This window comes from Mercenaria mercenaria, chromosome 2, assembly GCF_021730395.1.
Source record: "Mercenaria mercenaria strain notata chromosome 2, MADL_Memer_1, whole genome shotgun sequence".
NCBI classification, from domain to species: domain Eukaryota; kingdom Metazoa; phylum Mollusca; class Bivalvia; order Venerida; family Veneridae; genus Mercenaria; species Mercenaria mercenaria.
Window position 1 is genome coordinate 44,538,404 of NC_069362.1, and position 22,719 is coordinate 44,561,122.

At 34.7% G+C, this 22,719-nt stretch overlaps 1 protein-coding gene across 1 annotated transcript; it reads right to left on the reverse strand.

The window, feature by feature from the left end:
* Positions 1-3,030: 3,030 nt before the first annotated feature.
* LOC123563835 (transmembrane 9 superfamily member 3-like) lies at positions 3,031-21,696 on the reverse strand. Its single transcript, XM_045356891.2, has 15 exons — positions 21,501-21,696; positions 17,880-18,075; positions 16,420-16,542; positions 14,963-15,123; positions 14,589-14,666; positions 14,008-14,139; positions 12,837-13,003; positions 12,252-12,346; positions 11,782-11,912; positions 10,845-10,984; positions 10,243-10,311; positions 9,723-9,869; positions 8,000-8,083; positions 7,629-7,705; positions 3,031-6,905 (listed from the first exon to the last, which is right to left on the reverse strand). The coding sequence occupies exons 1-15, from the start codon at positions 21,573-21,575 to the stop codon at positions 6,838-6,840; spliced, it is 1,743 nt and encodes a 580-aa protein (XP_045212826.1). The 5' UTR covers positions 21,576-21,696; the 3' UTR covers positions 3,031-6,837.
* Between the last annotated feature and the right edge of the window lie 1,023 nt (positions 21,697-22,719).

A 22,719-nucleotide genomic window follows, 5' to 3' on the forward strand; every position in this document is an offset into this window, starting at 1 on the left:
TTTTCTAGTGGTACTTACTCATTGTCTCGAGTTTGAATGCTGTAGCTTTATACTGTAAGACTTCTTGAAACACTTTTCAGTCTCCAGGTCACTTTGACCTTGACCTTTGACCCCCTGTGGTTCTAATTTATCACGCATATCTTGAAAGTTGTAACTATTATACTTTCCTAGATTCCGGGAATTAAAAATTACAAGAAATCAAGTCAGTTCCCTGTGACCTTTGATCCACTGACCAAGTGTCAATAGGGATCTTCCTCCAGTGGAACTCTGTCATTGTGTTTAGTTTCTGTAAGCTGCAACTGTTCTACTTTATAAATCCTGAAACCATTTTCAGTCTAAAAGACACAAAACATTCCAAACTACGTCCCGATTGTTTTCAAAACGGGCGTAAATACTTCATCATAGTAAAGATAAGTACTTTTGTTTTACTAGTCTATTTGACACCACACATCAGCTTGTTATGCTGAATGTTATTTGCATATCTATGCGTACACGAGAAGACTTCGGGCTCGATGAGAAAAAAATGACACCCCAAGTATGACCTTGACCTGTGAGCTAGGGGTCTGGGTCTTGCATGTGGTATATCATCTCAATATGGGAAGCTGTTCAAGCATATTAATTTTGTGCAAAGTAACATTTGAATCCCTTCATGGATGGCACAGCTACCGAGAGGACACAAGGCAGAGCCTGCTAATCTTTCCAAGTGACATTGACCTTTAAGCTAGGGGTCTGGGTCATAGTACATTGTATTGTTAAAAGAAAGTTTTGTCAATTTATTTGAATATCAATGCACAAATGGCAAAGTTAATAACTGGACAAGAAATATCACCTAAAATCTTTTACCTCAGTTTCAACTTACTCTTTGAGCTAGGTGTATAGATGTTGTGCATGACACTATTATGGGGGAACATCAATGCAAAAAAATATTAAAATCCCTTGGAATGGCAGCGTTGTGGACTGACTGACAGAAAGAGTAATCCTGCATTTCCCCAGACACCGGTGGTACTAATAAAGAGCATTGAAGTTGAACCTGGAATCTTAACAGACCCAACGGGTGCGTAGGATAATTTTCCATATACTTTGTAGTCAAGCTCAAAATTTACTAAAGAAACAAGAGGACCATGATGGTCCTGAATCGCTCACCTCTTCCCACATGACCCAGTTTTGAGTATGACGTCGTTTTTTCTATTATTTGACATAGTGACCTAGTTTTTGAGCTCATGTGACCCAGTTTTGAACTTGACCTAGATATTATCAAGATAAAAATTCTGACCAATTTTCATGAAGATCCATTGAAAAATATGGTCTCTAGAGAGGTCACAAGGTTTTTCTATTATTTGACCTATTGACCTAGTTTTCGAAGGAACGTGACCCGGTTTTGAACTTTACATAGATATCATCAAGGTGAACATTCTCACTAATTTTCATGAAGATCTCATGAAAAATATGGCCTCTAGAGAGGTCACAAGGTTTTTCTATTTTTATACCTACTGGCCTAGTTTTTGACCGCACGTGACCCAGTTTCGAAACTGACCTAGATATCGTCAAGGTGAATATTCAGATTAATTTTCATGAAGATCCATTGAAAAATATGGCCTCTAGAGAGGTCAAAAGATTTTAATAATTTTAGACCTACTGACCTAGTTTTTGAGAGCAGTTGACCCAGTTTCAAACTTGACCTAGATATTATCAAGATGAACATTCAGACCAACTTTCATACAGATCCCATGAAAAGTATGTCCTCTAGAGAGGTCACAAGGTTTTTTTATTATTTGACCTACTGACCTAGTTTTTTAAGGCACATGACCCAGTTTCAAACTTGACCTAGATATCATCAAGGTGAACATTCTGACCAATTTTTATGGAGATCCATTCACAAGTATGGCCTCTAGAGAGGTCACAAGGTTTTTCTATTTTTAGACCTACTGACCTAGTTTTTGACCGCACATGACCCTGTTTCGAACTTGACCTAGATATCATCAAGATGAACATTCAGACCAATTTTCATACAGATCCCATGAAAAATATGGCCTTTAGAGAAGTCACAAGGTTTTTCTATTATTTGACCTACTGACCTAGTTTTTGATGGCACGTGACCCACTTTCGAACTTGACCTAGATATCATCAAGATGAACATTCTGACCAACTTTCATACAGATCCCATGAAAAATATGGCCTCTAGAGAGGTCACAAGGTTTTTCTATTATTTGACCTACTGACCTAGTTTTTGATGGCACGTGACCCACTTTCGAACTTGACCTAAATATCATCAAGATGAACATTCTGACCAATTTTCATGAAGATCTCATGAAATATATGGCCCCTAGAGAGGTCACAAGGTTTTTCTATTATTTGACCTACTGACCTAGTTTTTGATGGCACGTGACCCAGTTTCGAACTTGACCTAGATATCATCAAGGTGAACATTCTGACCAATTTTCATGAAGATCTTGTGAAATATATGGCCTCTAGAGAGGTCACAAGGTTTTTCTATTTTTAGACCTACTGACCTAGTTTTTGATGGAACGTGACCCAGTTTCGAACTTGACCTAGATATTATCAAGGTGAACATTCTGACCAATTTTCATGAAGATCTTGTGAAATATATGGCCTCTAGAGAGGTCACAAGGTTTTTCTATTTTTAGACCTACTGACCTAGTTTTTGATGGCACGTGACCCAGTTTCGAACTTGACCTAGATATCATCAAGATGAACATTCTGACCAACTTTCATAAAGATCCCATGAAAAATGTGACCTCTAGAGTGGTCACAAGCAAAAGTTTACGGACGGACGCACGGACGGACGACGGACACCGCACGATCACAAAAGCTCACCTTGTCACTTTGTGACAGGTGAGCTAAAAATGCACTACAATTCTTAAAACTGATGCATCACAGGCTTTAAAACTTAATATTACCAATACCAAAGATTTCTGGCAATGTATTTTCTGTGACAGCGAAATGAAACACTTGTAATCATTGAAGATCTTAGAAAATAGACCGGGTTTATACTATAAACCACAACTTCACTGGTGTTTTATGTTTTTATTACTTTCATAATAATAAGATCTCCTCTTCAATTCCGAGAGAAATACAATACATCAAATGTCATAAGATACAAATGATGCCACACATTAGTGCAATCATTTAAAACATCATCAAAAAAGCAAAAACTATTTCCATAAGCAGGACCCCAAATTTCGCCACCTTAGTGTGCGAAAATATATTAAAATGAAATTCATGTACAATACAGGGATATATGATTTCTTGTACCTATATACAAACTTGGGGAGGGGAAATAAATGTATGATAAAATGTCTAACTTGAGAATGACTAAACAACATGTATGCACCCAGTGTAATACAATGAAAAGACTAACGAAAAAATGATTGGAATGTCTCAACTACTTTACATTTGATGTCATATACTAATTTAAGGAATACATGTAGTACAGTATATCTACAAGACATAGGACATTTTATTTTTTAACTATTCACTGCTATACATCAGCAGTTGATAATTATTTGTCACTTTCAAGGCTTTTTATTAAAAAAAAAGAAAAAAGAAAGATTTTTTTTTTTACAGTTTATAGTGTTCGATACCCTCTTAAACGCCAAACAATATCCTTTGTATAGAATAGTCAATAGATGAAAGAAATTCCCTATATCAAAATACTTAAATATCCAATGTTATAAAAAACATGCCAATGCAACTGGTTAAAGCAAAATGTGTGGGCTGGTCTTCACAATGATTTGAGGCAACAAGGCAATACATCCCAGAAATATACAACAGGCTATACTTTGTGCTTTACTGCAGTGTTTAAAGATATACTCACTTTTATATTCCCCACCACATTTAAAATCACATGAACAACAGAATGGATTTAAAATACATGCACCAAGTTTTGCTAATTGTTGACATACCACTTCAGACACATCTAAAGTGAAAAATGGAACTGCTTATGATATTACGAACTATGTCAACAAAACAGCTTTTTGTGAATATCACTGTCTTTTAAAATAGGAGCAGTTTACTTTGGCATATACATGTATATATATTTTTTCTGACATATAACCATCATGAATTTGTATGAGTATGCAAAGTGAATGCCCCTAAATAACAACACGTGTCTGCTAAAATATGTATGGTACTTCTTTTTTAACATAAAATGCTCCTTTACATGAAAATCTACATCTTTAAAACTTCAGATTTTGCTTTCACAAACACATTTTGAACATGTACATCTGAACTGCGAGAACAACTTGCAACGTTTTGAATTCTGGCACACCACCGGATTACTGAAATCCTCTACCCATACAAGTGAGAACTTGCAGCATCTCTTAATTTAACTAGTATGAATTACACAATGCAGGATTTCAATGTAATACTTAGCTTGAAAGCACACTTTAAATTGAGTGAAATATTTACAGATTTGCAATACAGAATTTCAAAGAACAAAATTTAAAATATTTCAGACTCAAATTTATAAACATGTTTTTGATGTAACTTTCTCCCTCAAAGCAACTCTTTTTTTTAAATAAATATGTTCTTTAGTCGGGAACTTTTTTCACAAGACCATTTTGTTACCTGCTACACATTCATTCAAACACTATTAAATGATTTTACGAATCCTTTATATATATATATATACACTATATACATATTTACAGATACAGAAATAAAATTCTTAATAAATAACTTTAACAGCAATTTACATAAATACGTGTATACCATCATCACTCACATTAATCATTTACTAAATATAACATTTACACTTTCCAGGGTTAAATACAAAACTGTTGTAACTTCTTTATTTATTAAGAGTTACCACAGTTTTCCATCCAACCCCTGATTTCTAGATAAATGCTGAATTATACATTCATTAAATACTTTCAAACCAGAGTGCTACATTTAACATCTATTACATACTTTCACAATTATATATAAAGAAAACGTCTGACAAATAGGTGATAGTTTCCTTCTAAATTGAGGATCAGACACAATACTGTCCTAACTTGATATCAAATGCAGAAGAGTTTAGAACAGTTTTGCACTTAACACTGGAAATACATATCCTCCAAATGAAAATACTGCAACTAAAAATTACATGTCAGCAGTGATAAAAATATTTGAGTCGCGCCAAGGGAAAACCAACATATAGGCTTTGCGACCAGCATGGATCCAGACCAGCCTGCGCATCCGCGCAGTCTGGTCAGGATCCATGCTGTTTGCTAACTTTTCTCTAATTGCAGTAGGCTTTAAAAGCGAACAGCAAGGATCCTGACCAGACTGCGCGGATGCGCAGGCTGGTCTGGATCCATTCTGGTCATAAAAACCCACTATGTTGGTTTTCTCATGGCACGGCTCATTTGCTTACACTAACATATACTTTCAAAATTCAACATTTTTTATAACTGCCATACAGTTGGCTCACTTAATTATCTTTTGTCATGTTTGAGGTCGTGGGAGTGAAATAAAGCCATTGTTATAAGTTTGGTATTACTGAAGTGTAATAAAGCTGCGATGCCGATGTCATTTAAGTAACAGAGCGTTGGTCGAAATGATGTTGTCTATAATACCTAAAGAAAGACGAAATTTTGATGTTTAAGCAGGAAAAGCTCGTATGTGATTAAAAGAATATTACATTTGCGTCTTTCCACATAAAATATTATCAAACTCGTCTAATAAAATTGATGAAATGCTTGGCATAGCCTCGCATTTTAGTATTTCATTCAACTTGTTTGATAAATTCAATATGAAAAGACACTCATGTAATACACTCTGTTTAAATCTGAAATTCAGTGACATTGTCAGATTAACACATACTGCAAAGAAAATCAGAAAGCCCAGCAAAATTTCAGAATAATCAATTGGTATTGCAAATTATTTAGAATATGGACAATGGTGTACAGAGGCAACAGTGTATGCATGGAATACTGCCTTCTTATAATAACATCAGACATTTTCAATTTTCTGTCACACTTCCTGATTTATTATGTCAGATTATGTAGTACCTATTAAGTGAAACCATTAAGTAGATTAAAGGGCAAATATTGGGGTTGCTACTGGTTACTTTCAGATTGACCTATTTAACTATAAATAAGTTATAGATCATTTACTGACCTTATCAATTAAGTTATTGCTTTCACATGGCTGCGCTCTGTTACAGCAAAACTTGATTTCATTAGAAGGTCTTTAACCTATATACTTTTAGCGTTACAAATATTATGCAGGTAGAGTAAAAAAAACTCTTAAATATGCATGCATGTTTTCCCCCCAGAAAGAAATGTTTAAATTACTCTGCTTGACTACTTGTGTGGTTGAAATATGCCCATCTCACAAAAAAAAACTAATGTTTCCATGGAAGTTAGTCGTTTTTCTCTCTATTCTTGAATGTAAACCATCAAGAAAACCCCGTAGCCAGATTTGGCATCCTGCAACACACAGTTCACCACATCTTTCTTAACAAATAAGCAATCTACGTACTTTAACTAACCGCTTGTTTAATACATAATTACACAAGCAATGCTATATATAATACTAACAAACTTAAGGTTCCATTCCATTTCACCAGCTAGCCTAACAGTTAACGAAATTATGATACTGGACAAAAAAATGGATCAAAGTCTTTCTACTGAGATACACAAAAACATAGAATAAAACTGCTTAAGTTTGCAGAATTAGGCAACACCAGCCTAGTTACTTCCCCTGTTGCATTGTTTAACAATGTCTGGACATGCTAGGTCTTTCTCCCACAGTATTGACTACCTATCACCCTTACGGCAAATAATGTCTTTACACAGTCATCTTTTATCACATTAAGATATGCACATTTTTTTAATCTATCTTCACTGTCGAGTAGATTTTCCTCACAAATGCACTGGTACCCTGGTAGCCAAGAGTTCCTGTGATGGGAAGAAAAAGAGAAATGAATAAACATTTAGCTTTCATCCACTTAGCCAAAAAAAAAAAAAATGCCTTCAGAAGTATACTGGTAAGAAAAGCGTATGAATTATTGTACCTCATTTTTCTAGAGTTGATAAATTAATACAAAACAGACTACACTTTTTGCTACAATTCTGCTCTTTGAACAGTAACTTAGAACTTCAGAAATATTGATGTTATTGGTATTTCAGTAGATTTCTTCTGGGTGTACGTTCACAACAACACAAATTCAGGTCATATAATTGCTTTCCAATTTTTGATGATGGAGGAAGAATTCCAGTGCCCGTCCTAACATTATTTCAGGCATAAGCTGGCACTTGGGTAGAACCTCGACCTTCCGTAAGCCGGCTGGATGGCTTCCTCACACAATAGAATGTTACAATCCAGGCAAAGTTTCAAACCAATAGTGTCAAGGAGTTAGAACAAAGAGCTTCAAGTCAGTAACCTTGACAGCTGGGCCATAAAGGCCCCTAAATTTAACTGTTCTGAGTAGAATGTGACCATGTATCATCAGTTACAAGTGTAAACAAGAATTATCCAATATTCTCGAGATTTTAGCCAATTTAATGTCACAGATCAACTATATGAACAATGTTAGGTATTTTTATAAGCCTATCTATGTAATTTAAAAATGGTAATAAACCAAACTGACTGTTTAAGAGATATATGTATGCAGTACTTACCACACATGATTCCAAGGGCTAAACTGAATAAGGCCATATAACCAAAGTAAAACATTGTCTGGAACAACCCATACATTCTGCGAAGAAAAATTGACAGCTGACAATACACAAAACTAAGTATCTCAAAATGTATTTTCCATCATAGAAATTATTAAATTAAAATGATTATAAAGGTATTCTAATGTTATTTAAAGCAATATTCTCCAGTATACTCCAAAATGGAATGAATTCCACCAAAATGCGAAAGTGGGAAAATACCAGCAACCTTTACCATTCAGCAACGGAATCCATTCACTTGTTCTACCATGTTTTTATTTCCTATCAAATTTTTTAAACTACATGTGCCAAATAAATAAAACATTGACACTTACTTTGTTTTAAAGAAGAAGTAGTAAAATGAGTAGAGATACACATAACCAGCTGTGGATGCTGCTGACAGGAAACTCGTCCACTGCCTGTAATAAACCATACAATCATGTACATAGATATGTGATACAGACATAATCTCTGGCAAGATCATATTGATAATAAACCAACATGTCCTTACTTAAAGACCTGCTCCAGTCCTACCTTTTAACCTTAAATTGTCACTGAAAAAGCATGAAAATCCTGACTATAAACAGTGATGCCTGTCAAAATAGAGTCTATTTTATATAAAATTCTATATAAAATACCTGTGGTTTTGTGTGTTAAAGTGTGGCGCGTGGCCGTTAACTGTTACCTATTGTAATCATGGGTTGCATACACACAATAGAATTTGAATAGCCGCGGAGCAGGGCTTTAAACATATACTGTAAGTTAGAAATATTCACAGGTTTCAAGTTTTCGTGATATTCGCGGTGATCGGCAGTCCGCGAATTCATCATTACTACAATTATTTCTACACAAATTTCTTCTTATAAGTCATATTTTTATGCAAATGTGAACCATCTCAATCTAGTCTTTAAAAGTATACATGAGCTGTCATTTGTACCTTCATGTATATAAAGAATATATAAACAACCTAACGTTGTGACTAACGAACTAACGAACGGACGGACAGTTGAAAACTAATATGCCTCCCTTTGGGGGCATAAAAAACAACAACTGTTGTTTCGTGTTGTTTTACCAAAACACTTGCGAACATGCACAAATAAAAGTATCAAACACCGCATTCATTAGATCACTTTCTATCAGCTGTGAAAACATTCGCTATTCAGATATAATTTTTATTGTTGATTTAATCGGTTTTCAATTCAATCCTTTTATTAACTGCCCAGGTATTTTTGTTTGCATATTTTTTGATGATGCTCGACAGATGTTGACTATAATCAATACCCCTTTCATTGTTTGTATATGTAGGTGTTGATTGAAACACATTTGTTATGTCTATAAACTTCAGAGGCGTATAGCATGTCACGGCTCGGCTAACTACCGTTATATACCTATGACTTATCCAAGCCATTGTCCCAAATTTGTCTGTGTTTTATACAAACTAAAACTCTTGTAGTAGCCTCCCTTAAGTGGATATTTTGCCGTGCGCGAATTTATGATTTAAAGCCTATGTCTCCGCGAATTAAAAATTGCGCCAATATATCTATGATACCGAAAATGAACCGTTCTGTGAAAATTTGTCTCCGTGAATCCATATACACTTACAGGTTTTCTTGTTTGGTGTAAACCATGTATTATGTTTTGATGAGAGGCATCATGTGAGAAAAGGAAGTCCAATTGCTGTCCAGGCATTATTTCAGGCAAAGGTAGGCACCTGGGGAGAACCTCCAAACTTCAGTAAGCCAACTGGATTGGCTCCCTCATAATTATGAACAATTTCACACTGTGAGGTTTCCAACAGGCCAAATGATTCAATGTCAACAACCCCAACCGTAACCCCTTCTAGGCTGACGTACATTCAATGCTATATTTTTACAGTTTCTCTAACATTTTTCAGTCTTTTAAATACTTCTGAGCATTTATCATACAGTATGTGGGTACTTCCTAGATTCAATGAATCGCTGTTTTTACTTCTATTCAAATTTACCAATGAATATAGTACTTTATGATTTCCTAGATTTTATGCATAAATCTAGTGCTGTGCCCCTTTAAGAAACTTACCAGCGGTAGTCTTCTGCATTGAGAAGGAAGTACGTACACACTATGGTCACACACACGGTTACCACGGCTAAGATAAGGAATACTAGAAGCATGAATCCGTACACATAGTAGATCTTGTACGCCCAGAATGATGTGAAAATGAAATACCTGAAAACATAAAATTTCAATCTGTATTGGGACTTAAATTAACATTCCTCTTTGGTTCAGAATTGTATAACAAGCAGAACCACGTTTGAAAATTTTGGAGATTGGTCAACCACTGAAACCAACATCTAACAATCCAAAGTCATAAAATTTAAGTAAGTATTAACTACAAGGCTGGAGAATTTGAATGACATAAGGTATTCAATTGTGTATCCTAATGTCCGAGAGACAGCAAGAGAAATTGTAATGAAACATGACCAATCTTCTTTTGAAAATTAACCTCTTTCTGCCCCTCAGATCTACAAACAAAACCAAATCATTACTGGACACTGTAGGAAGAAAAAATTATCTATACACTTTAATACACGACACTTACATTTCAATGAAGATAGAGCCAAATGGCAATACACCTCCTAGCACAATGATAACACTTGGTTCCATAAACCTGTAATATACAAAATCCTAGTATAATCATCACAGGTGAACATTACCTACCATTTCAATATAATTATATCACTGCAATCAATGATTTCAAGACAGTATTTTCATAATATATCAAATGCTACCTAATTAAGATACAATTCAGTTTATTAACTTACATGATATTAGTTCTAGCAGTTTTATAAATTAATTTTAGGAATATTTAAAGTGGAGCTCTATTCTCAAATGAATGAAAGAAAGCTGTTTCTGTTAAGATTTAGAGTCACATCAACACAATGTAGATCATATTGTGACTTTTTCAGCTTTGATGGTAGAGGAAGACCCAAGTGCCCCTCCTGGCATTATTTCGGGTCTGTCAGAAACCTGGGTAGAACCGTCCGACTTCCAAATATGAAGAATGCTATTCCAAAGTCATATCAGTGTAGGGCAACTGATCCTACGTTAGCAGCCTTAACTGCACAGACATACATTATTTAAGAGAGGGAAGAACATGATTAAATCATGGAATATTTATGTTTACGTTCAAAGAATACTAACCATTTTTTCTCTGGTATAGGACGTGGAACCGCATTAATTCTACATGGATAATCTGGTTGGCCTGACAAGTTACGTCCTAGTACTGTACCAACCAGGTTCAATGGCAATATCACAAATATACATATACATGTTACAGCTACCTGCAAACATAAAATCATACATGGTTTAAACAAGGAGCTGCGTTCAATAAATGCTTGATGCCCCTGGTGGCATCCTTGTCGATAGATTTTGCACCCAAGTCCAAAACGAGGTCAGGTGATGTTTGAAGATGAGGAATGGTCACAGGTTACATCTGCAATAGTATTAAGTCATTCTAGTAAGGGGTATTGATGCTAGACGAAACAGTCCCATTTGGTTAACCAAGAGATGGCCCATATAAAGTGCCCCCAAGTCCAAAATGAGGTCAAGGTCAAACTGATGTCTGAAGATGAGGAATGGTCAAAGGTTACATCTGCATTAGTATAAATTCATTCTAGTAAGGGGTACTGATGCTAGACGAAACGGTCCCATTTGGTTAACCAAGAGCTGGCCCATATAAAGCAACCTATGTCCAAAACGAGGTCAAGGTCAAACTGAGGTCTGCAACTGTCAACTTCACGCGAATCAGAGTAAGAGGAGGAAATTACCTTCAGACACTGTCTTTTAGCAAATCGCCACGGAGAACATACGCCTTCCTTGTTGATTCACTCATGACCCCATGATCAGTACACCTGTGCTCTCCCTATTGAGCCAAGCAGTCGGACCAGAAAGTCTTGGGTAAAATGACACAACTTTTAGACAAAACTTTCTAGTCCTTTTTCAAAGCGAGTTAGATTCTAACCTGGAGGCAGCTTTTCCCAACAGAATTTAAACCATAAAATATCTTTCTTGTAAATCAAGCTTAACTATCGCATCAAATAACAAACACAAAATTTAGTAATGCAGGTGAAGAATTTACCATAGTTCCAAAAGGTATAGCTCTTGAAGCATGGTAGTAGATAGCTATGAAGTTGATAAAGAATGCTGTACCACACACTAGACTTGGCAACAAGAAGGCACTCAATAACATCTGCTTTATCCAAACTTTACCTGCAAAACAGAAATACATTTTGTTTATCTAGACAATACATAAGCCAGTTTTATGTCATCAATGTTTCACCTTTCAAGTGTTTGTCATTCAAGTGTAATGTTTATAAACACCAAATTGCAAAAGGTTTTTTTTTATTCTTACCTTGTTAAATTTCTAAAATGGACTGGTCTATTATTCAATTTGGGCAGTACCATTTATTATTCAAAAAGAAGTTCATTGAAAATTTACTGACTTACTGACTGAATAGCGGTCACAGAGGCAGCAAGCTAAAGCTTAAACTTCATTTTTAATACAAGTTTTCTCACATTTTTACGTAAAATTTCAACATATCAACAAACCTCCCATTCGTGCATACAGGCTTCCCCCAAAGTAGCCATTTACTGGTGATGTTGCTGCATAAACAAATATAGCTGTACTCAATAATGACCCTCGTCTGTAATGTATTAAATACATCTGTTATACAAAGAAGTATCCTTTTAACTTGAAGAATCCTGTCACAATTCTTTGTCTCCTTTTTTCATAATCAAAAACTGTTAACAAAAACCTTCTTGAATTATAATTGGAAAAATTGTGAGAGGACCGTGTCAAGATTCTACAGACCAAGTAAAGTAAGTAAATATCTGTAAATTTTGCATTAAAATAAGTCCTATAAACTAAGAGTTTTCTGTTTGTTTTTTTGCTGGGTTTATCATAACATCGACACGATCAAGTCATGTGGTGACTTTTCAGCTTTTGATGGTGGAGGAAGAATACAGGTATCCCTCCATGCATTATTTCATCACGGGCAGGCACCTGGGTAGAACCACTGACATTCCGTAAGCCAGCTGGATGGATTCCTTATATGCTAGAACCTACATCATTGTAGGGCAAATGATTCAAAGTCATTCTATTCTAGTTTCAATGTGAAATCAACTTAAGCTTACTCTGTGTACAGTTCTCCCATAATAGCAAACAGAATAACACAAAGGGAGACAACTGTTATATGGTACCCGGTCCCTATCAGAGCTGAGAACAACATAGGCTGTGTAGCAGGCCGGAATACATCTCCATGAACTTGTTTCCAGCCATACTCATCTCCCAAATCTTTTTCCTAAAATACAAAAATAAAGTTATTTTTCACTTTCACATATTACAGTTTTTCTTATGTTAGAGTGAGGGTTGATCAAACAGTTCAACAATGAATCCTCAGAATAATTCACTTCCATGAATGACAATACAATTTTTTACAAAAAATTGTTCATGGCTAGAATCTTAATCAGACAATTTTAAAGAGTGAACCAAATCTTTATTAAAGAATATCGTACTATCTCAAACACTTCCTTCAAAATTTTAGATTGTCCCTCAACAGTCTTTTTCATGTAAGGAGAATTTATCAATAGGAAAATATCAATCAAGATTTTGCTGCATCAGAAAACACTTTCAGTTTATTTTCCTTGCTACTGAATTAAGACCATCTGTTCTTAAAGCAGGAGAGTCTGTTTTGTGGAAACTTTAAGAAGAAAATTGCAGTCACAAACATATAATCAATGGTTATAGCAAGTTTCTGATTTTCTCACACAATTCTTGGAAGTATCTTGATTTCTCAAGAACTGACAGAAAGTTTTTTTTGTCCTGTCCATTTTTTTTTTTTACTGTGCTAAACACTGTTTACAATACTTAAAATCTCCGCTTTAAGCCTTAATTTCTTACAGCTTTTGAATCAATAATAACTGACTGCACATGAAACAAAGATATAAGAATATGAGAATATCATTTTTTATGTTAAGGAGTCGCAGGAAAAATCTGCCACAGCTGGGAAAAGAAAACTTGCCACCACTAATTTAGAAAATTGAGTCTGAAGCTCTCCCCATCTATAGTTATCCTGGGTGAATTTTGAAGACCAGTCTCTTATTCCATCATCTCACTGGTTGCTTCAAAACACTAACTCGAAACTGACCAATGGTAAGATTCTATTTACAGACCAGTCTCCATTATCATGCTTTATAACGGAGGAGCCAAAGCATGTATCAAAATACAATGCGCTATATCTACTCAGATTCTACAGCCCTTAGAACCATAATTATGGATGTGAATAAGATTAAAATATCAACTGACCATATCATCCATGTCGTCTTCCTTGCTGTATCTGGCGTAGTCCTTTCTCAAAGTCCTCATCAGAATCATAGAGACAAGGCCAACCAGGAATATAACCATCATAAACGAATTGAAGATGCTGAACCAATGAATCTACAATCAAAATAATCATACACTTAATTTATTCTAGTTGGCAGAAGAATTGTGAAGCTAAGTAATATTTGAAACACTTGATGGGTTCACTGTTTGAATTTCAGGAAAAAAACAAAACCCATGTCGTTTTAGGTATGACCTAGAAGGGTTTGGGTCACTGACCTTCAGGCTAAGCAGTCAACACATTTCACTATAGATCAATTTATATTGCTAAGAGAGAATTTGTTGATGAAGCAAAAGAAATTAATGCTGAGACATCCTTATCAGTAATGATGCAAGAGAATAATATATCTTTCTTTTTTTTGCCATATAATTTAAAATCATATACGGCAGTCATTGTAACTGATCCATACCCTTAGCTCAGCTGCTTATGGTACTGTTGTGTATCAGTATGCAACAATCTAACAAAATAGAGCAAACCAGATTCTGAGGCAATAGGGATTACTTACTCTGTGTTGGAAGAAATTTGGATCCAGATATTTGTCAAATCTGTCCTCAAACTTCACTTTAGATGGATGCCATTTAAGCTGAAAGAATGCAATGAAATTTAATTATTGTAGGAACCTGCAGTATTCCATGAAAATATCTGACCTAAATACAAGAGGTTAATGGCAGTAAAAGACAAGAGATTTTATATCAGTATTTCAACAACTCCATATATAAGGTCTCCTACTTTAATCATGGCAATAAAAAAGCGAATCTTGTTCTTTTGAAAATCTACAGATTATTATTTTTTCATTTATAATCATGTTATATGTAATCCCATTTTTAATTCTACAAGCAGATGGAGATACTTTCATTACTTATGTAAATCTTCCCCTACCTCATATGAGAAACCAATATCTGCTCCAATTTCCAGCTTCACTTTATTGTCACTTGTAAGATTTACATCAACAATTTGTTTGCCATTGAATCCAATATCAAACTTTTTATGGGTCCAGATGAAATAATCTTTCCCATCCTCGCTAATCTCTCCAACAATACCTAAAGAACAACAAATACTAATATACAATACCAGGAGCCTCAATGGCGAAGTGTCAGCTTGTCGACTTCAAATCAAGAATTTTGTATTATTTATCAGAGCTAAATGTAGCTGATAGCTAAAAAATGGTATCTGACTGTCTGAAAATGTCTACAGACTTTCTCTTTCTTTTAAATTTCATTAACCAAGTAGGGATATCTGGAAATCTATCACATTCTGGGAAAATTATCAAAGGATTTTCTCATTTCATATACATTATGATCAGGTGAAGATCCATTTAATATCTCATTTAGACATTTCAGCTGGCCTTAAAGACATTTCAGAAACACGTTGCAAAAATATGTTACACAAAACAGGCAATCACACACCAAATAACAATATAGTAAACAGTGAACTCATTGAATTTATCTCAGCAATCTGACAATAACATTCATTGTTGAGACAAGTCATGTAACAGATTGTATTGATAGGAAAAATGTTTATACTTCTTTCCTGTATTTAAAAATCCAAACAACCACACCTGTGATTAGTAAAAGTGCCTAATCAGCTGAAAATTTAAAGGTGTGCCCTAGTGGGAGTCGTCAGGGAAAAGCCTCTTTAAAACCTTGGTATTTCAACGTTTCATATACCCTTGAATGACTTAAAATGATTAACAAACTTCTGTTCCGACAGCTTCAACTTTGCCAATTCTGTTGCTGATACTCCTGACTGGTAAAACCAAGTATTTGTAAGTTTCTGCCTTACAACACAAATGCTCATAATTACAAGGTGTATTATGAAAATGAAGTTTCCTCATAAACTCTTACCTTTTTCTACAAATAAATTAAATAAGTATTCAAGAAATTTTCACTTTGGCCCTATGCCTTACATGAGCAGACAGTATGTTCACAGCACGATTTCTCCATTTATGTATGAAGGAATAAACAAAATACAAGCTGGTGTATAGAACTAGGAATGAATGACCACTTTCAATCTGACTGATGCAGAATTCACAACCATGTAACAACTTACTGATAAATGGGGGGGGGTAGGGGGTTGCACGAGGATTTAAAACCCTCTCTTCTCTGGGGGAATAGGGCAAGTGCCATTCTGGGGGAACTTGAGCAATCAGGAATGTTTTATACAGGCTATTTGTAATGATAGTAGTATAACCGAAATGTTCTCCGAATTCAAATGATTTATAAATAATAATTCAACAGTATTTTATTGAACTGATAAGTTCTGTCGGCCCCATTTTACTGCATTCCAGGCGAAACTTCCTATCGTAAGCAAATAAAATCACATGTATAATAACCTACCCCAAATTGGTAAATCATCAATGTACATCTGGTACCAGTAATGATTCTTCACAGCATACACAAAATCTTTGTAATTCTCCTCTGTCAGCTTCACTGTGCAGTATTTTGTTTGCTTCTGATCACCTGTAACAAACATTGTTGTTTTTTTTCAGTTATAAATAAAAGAGTATTTGTATGTTTTGTGTGGATATGGAATAAAATCATCCCCTCAGCACAAAATATGGGTAAATGCTTCCTTATTTCAAGTATACTTTAGAACATTCTGTCAAACCTTAATATGAACTAACTTATCTAACAGATCGTAAACCGTTTTTGGTCGGACAATCATATTCTTGCACAAACTGCAAAGTTTTGTCTACTTCATCACTTCTAAACAAGAGTGTCTTTTTAGTCTGTCATTACATTAATTACTTTTGGGAAATTTTTTCTTTAATGGACTATCACTAGACTAGTCTGTCATTCACTGGTCCTAAATGGAACACCGGTACTATCTTGACACTGCAAGTTTCAAACCTGTGACATTCACCTTGAATGACTAGCACCTTATTCCCTTCACAACCCCTCCTTTTCATGTCCTTTTTCTGGATCAAGGCAAGCATAAAGACATTATAATGAAGTATCGATGATTTTCTTAAGTTACAATAAGAAAGCAGTTTGTTACAAGAAAGAATACAACAGCTGTCTCCAAAATTCTATAGACAAGCAATTGACAAAATAGTTCTTCCATAAACAAATAAAACAAAATCAAGCAAACATGAAGTAAATATACATAAAGGCACTGATCAATAAATCAAATCTGTAAAAACTGTCATGAACAATACACTGCATTCGGACTGATTAACATGTTTTTCAATAAAATGCTGTCGCCTTGTGGCTCCAAACTTTTTTCCATCAATATATATTTCTAATATGTTATGACTAGATAAAGTTAGAATTCATTCAATCTGGGTTCAAAACTAGGTAATGAAATATACAGATATGAGCGACACAAACTTTCAGGCCTTTTAAGTATATATTTCACTAAATCAAGGGCAACTTCACATGGATTAACACTACAATCTATGGTGTCTGATTACTCTCAAGACTGAACATTGATAAAATATCTGTAAGGTTATGACCTTGAAGGTCATGTAGTATTTTTTTTTTTATTTGTAATTGTGCAGACTTCCAACCTTGTCCAAGGCAGAACAACAATACTGTTCCTGAATTTTTTTGTACTACAGAGTTACTCTAACTAAAGTTGGGATATAGATCTGCACTTCCCTTTTCTCACGGGTTAATGAACTTCGAAGAAACCACATCATATTGGCGTTTGAAACCAGACCTGTATAAAACTTGATGTCTTAAGTTTTATTAAAACCTTCAACACTTCATATAACACAGTTAGGTTCATTTTGGCAATCATCAAATCAACACAATGTATGAAATCTACCAACCAACAAGCCTGCTCTGGTACTTACTTTTGTAATCAATATCCAAACCACTGAACTCGAGTTCTGTCCCCTGCAGGGCCTCCCCAAGTGTCTCATGGTAGTGACTTATGCTCTCTTTTGGTCCAGCACAGAATGGCAGGGAGAAATAAGAATATGTTTCCTGTCTGTTATGATATGGCCCTACCGTGTTCATCCACAACACAACCTCTTCTGCATCTTCATACTACAACAAAGAAGTTAGCCATGACTTTTAGCAGAATGAAGTTTTTATATAAATCTAAAACTGCTTTTTCGCTGTTAATATTTCCAACTCCACTAAATGCCAACTTTTTATATAAAAACCTACAAAAATTGTAATTTTGGACTCTTAGACCGATGTCATAATGTGTATTTTAAACAAAGAATCCTAGTCAGAGACACTAGGGATGCTAATTGAATTTCATCATTATTTATCATTTTCTTTTTTAGACACCATATGTTTAGTCGGTTGTAAAAAGTCACAAGAACTTATGTTAATTTGTGGTAGTCTTGCTGACTCAAAAGAAATCTTACCATGTAATTATTAAAATAATCAGTGGTTTTCTACTCTTTCTTCCCATAAACGCATTTAATTTTAATCCAGTTTCCTTAATGTCACAGAAATGGTAAGCAACATTTCGAAATTTACTACTTCTGTCAACTTTCAAATAAATGGTCATATTTTGAACTTGTTTTGGTAATAGGACAGTTCAGGATTTTTACTTATTTGAAGTATAATCATGGGAAATTTATCTGATATATTGGGAACTTGTCAATTCACATCATTAAGTGTCATTTCTATGTAGCATAACAAGATACAACAAGAGCTGTCACAGGAGACAGTGTGCTCGACTATTTCGATGCTGGATAGTGAAACTGAGCACATCTGAGAAAACTGGAGCTGTCACTGGAGTGTTTAATGACTCCGATGTGGATGAAGATATTGCACAATAGCTTGAGTCTGTGTCAAAAATATTAAGTAAGAAGAGAGGTAAAGACAAGAGTGCCAGACTGTCACAAAATACGCCCCTCTTCAAATTGGCCTAATTCAAGGGGCATAATCCAAGAGTGCCTTGGCTGAGATATTATGCCCACAAACATTGTCAGCAAGTTTGGTGAAGATCGGATGAAAATTGTTTGACTGAGACCAGACAAGGCTAAATTTGCTGTTTTTCGAGTAATTCAAGGGCCATAATCCAAAAGTCCCTGGGGCGATTTGGCTGGTTATCAAACTTGACTGAGATATTATGCCCACAAGCATTGTCAGCAAGTTCGGTGAAGATCTGATGAAAACTGTTCGACTTAGAGAGCGAACATGCTTTGGACACTGCCCACCATGGTTATTCACATAATACGCCCCGCTCTTTCAGAGATGGGCGTATAATAAAGTGTATCAAAACACTATATAATAGTAAGCAAAAAGGGGGCATTATTCATAAAATATTGGTGCAAGAGTTATGCACCTTGTGTTATATGTGGGTGATGATGTGGAACAACTACAAGTTTGAATCAAATGCATTTCGTAATAACTGAGATACAGTGAAAATGCATCAAAATTTACCTTAAATTCTAAGTAAAAAGGGGGGATAATTCATGAAATATTGGTGCAAGAGTTATGGCCCTTGTGTCATATGATGTGAGTGATGATGTTGAACAACTATTTTAAGTCTGAATCAAATCCATTTAGTAATAACTGAGATATAGTGAAAGTACATCAAAACTTTAACCTGAAATTCTAAGTAAAATGGGGGGGGGGATAATTCATTAAATATTGGTACCAGAGTTATGGGTCTTGTGTTATATGATGCGGGAGATGATTCAGAACAACTACTTTCAGTTTGAATCAAATCCATTTAGGTATAACTGAGATATAGTGCATCAAAACTTTAACCCGAAATTCTAAGTAAAAAGGGGCATAATTCATGAAATATTGGTGCCAGAGTTATGAACCTTGTGTCATATGATGTGGGAGATGATGTGGAACAACTGTTTTAAGTATTTGGTAATAACTGAGGTAGAGTGAAAGTGCATCAAAACTTTAACCTGAAATTCTAAGTAAAAAAGGGGGATAATTCATATAATATTGGTGTGAGAGTTATTGCTATTATGCCATATGATGAGGATAATGATGAGGAATAAATATTTTAAGTTTAAAGCAAATCAATCCAGTAATCACAGAGATATGGAGAAAAAAGATAAAAGTGTAAAAAAAATTTTTAACCAAGGTGGGGATGCGGAAAGACACAGACGTCGACTGAGGATAGCTCTCCATATAATTCGTATAGTCAAGCTAAATTTAAAATTTGTTTGAGGATCTCCTGCAGACAGATTAACATTCAACAATCTTTTTTGGCAGAGGCTATCCGCACGATGGTCGTGCTGATAATTTTCCTCATCTGCATGACCATCGTACCGATTATTTTCATTACTTGCACGACTATCATGTCTGGAAAGTCATGTCGATTATTTCTGTTATTGATACGACTAAAAATACTGTATACATATGTAACATTTCAATCTTTTCTAAGTTTTCCCTGCTTATCAGATCTCCATAAAGTGGCGATTAAATTATTTGACAATTTTAGCATGCACCTCCTCGCATTATGTTGAATTACGTACGCACGATTTATTGAATAACGGTATTTGTTGCCATGTTGTTTTAACATCTAATTAAAGTTTATTGATTTAATATCTTAAACAATGAACATGATGCTTAAATAGCTAGTTTTTCTTTAAACTAAGATATTACGCCAAAAATAGGAATGCTAACGAAACACCCGTCGTGCAGATAAGAATACTAATCGGCATGACTGTCGTACGAATAAGAAAAATAATCGGCATGACGGTCGTGCCAATAAACACTTCCATCTTTTTTGTTTTGTTAGGAAAGTTTCGATTTCAAAGTCATAAAATCAAATTATCTGCTAATTCTGTAATCAAATTAACGTGTTGCTTTTATTTTTCAACATTACTGGCAATCTAAAGAATATAAAACCAGTCCACAGGCCCCAATAGCTCACATGAGCTGATCAGATAAGCTGGAATCTGCTTTCTGACTCTGTCACTACTGTTTTCTTTGTCTTTTCAGATAGTCGGTTGTCACAAAATTTTCAGTATAAACAGCCTTCATAAAACAATTAATAAAGAAAATGTGATATTTTGTCTTGTCATCCACGTAAAACTAATTTACCATTGACCACGTCTTAGCGTTGATGAAAGTCAGCTGGTACTGGCTTCTGTAACCCCCTTCTGACTGGAGGGTTTCGTGCTTTACTTCCTGATGTTATGGTACTCTAAATATGAGCTAAATGGTATCCAGGAATACATGTGCACCAAATATACACTGATGAAAGTTCCATATCTTTTTATAAACTAGTATACCCACTGCTGCACATTGATAATTCGTCATTTTTTCTGTGTCTTGATCTTGGCTCAAGTAAAATCCTGTAATTTTTCGTCCAAATCATTAATTTTTAATGTTGCGGTTTTCTCGTTTGTAAGCTGTAATTGATGACTACTCTACTGATATTAAACGTATAGGTCTAAACTCTGCATAAACATTAAATTTCAAACAAATAAAAAAAATGACAGGTTTGTTGACGTTGTCAAACAACCGTAAATAGAACTTACAATATGATTGTGTTCATCCGTATGCGCAACTTCTGCCGAATACAGAAGAACGATGCATATAGCTACGAATTTCATCTTCAAATCTTACAACTTCCAAGAAAAATGGAATATATTTTACGCCGATGGAGCTGGATTTACTATCACTACGCTATGTCAATTGCAAGAAAATGGTAGCCCTCCATTAGCCACGTCAGAATGCAAGGGAGATAACAACAAATATAACATTGCTATTGACACGTACTAAAATGACGTGTTAGAGTTAATCTTTATACATGTTTAATAGTAAAAGATCTACTTAAATAAACTAAATACAAAAAATGACAAGTTATTCATTCAAGTTTAAGTATAATACAAATAAAGAATACGACGGTCTTTGTATAGATTAACTTATATTTGTCAAAGTCTGAAGATGAAATCGATGGATCAAAAGAATTTTTTTCCAGATTTTCCAGCTAGACTATTATATAGACATGCCAGAAAGTCTGGATTGACATTCTCTTGAATTGTCCATTCATTAGTAGCTATTCCTGTCCTAACGTGTTTTGAAAAACCCAGGAGAGTAACTCATCACATACAAACACACACCCTAGACTACAGACACATTCAAACTGATTCCAATTATTATATAGTTTACTTTTTCCAAGAACTTATTTATTCTTATACAGCAAGTGCCCACCCGAAGATGTTCTCCTTCACATGCTTGAATCTTTCAAGTAGGCAGTATGACAGCATACATGCAATTTTTAGATACAAGAAACAAGAAATTAAATTCCATTTATAATCGGCTATAAAGTTGCAGCAAATTAAGATTGTTTAACCTGTAAAACTGAACTACTTTTGTCTGTATATCTAACGCTTATAACTATTTTAAGCCTCACCTTTTTACTGTGACGTCTGGCTGTAAGATAAGATAAGATAATGTTAAGTTAATGTCAGTTATAGTAAGAGTAACTCAAGAAAGCGGAAGCTATATTTCCGACAAAAATGTCCTTTAACCTGCAGACAAAAAGAATACAAGTTAAATACGAAATGAAATTTGAAATGGTTAAATCATAGTCATATACCACATACACAAAGAACAATTACACTGAAGAGCAGATTTATAGCACATTTCATACCGCTACGACTGTATGTATATTTACTAAGTATACCAAGAGATGAGGAAATGTGGCTGATCAAGAAAATTGATCTAAAAACGAATTTAAAGTAGATTGATTAT

Bases quoted from the DNA above. Each gene is read 5' to 3' on its own strand.
- LOC123563835 (XM_045356891.2), bottom strand. From the start codon at position 21,575: ATGAAATTCGTAGCTATATGCATCGTTCTTCTGTATTCGGCAGAAGTT. The intron at 15,124-16,419 runs GTAGGTTATTAT...GTTGTTCTTTAG, and splicing joins TGATGATTTACCAATTTGGG to GTATTGTTGGAGAGATTAGC. The intron at 9,870-10,242 runs GTAAGTGTCGTG...TTATGTTTTCAG, and splicing joins GGCTCTATCTTCATTGAAAT to GTATTTCATTTTCACATCAT.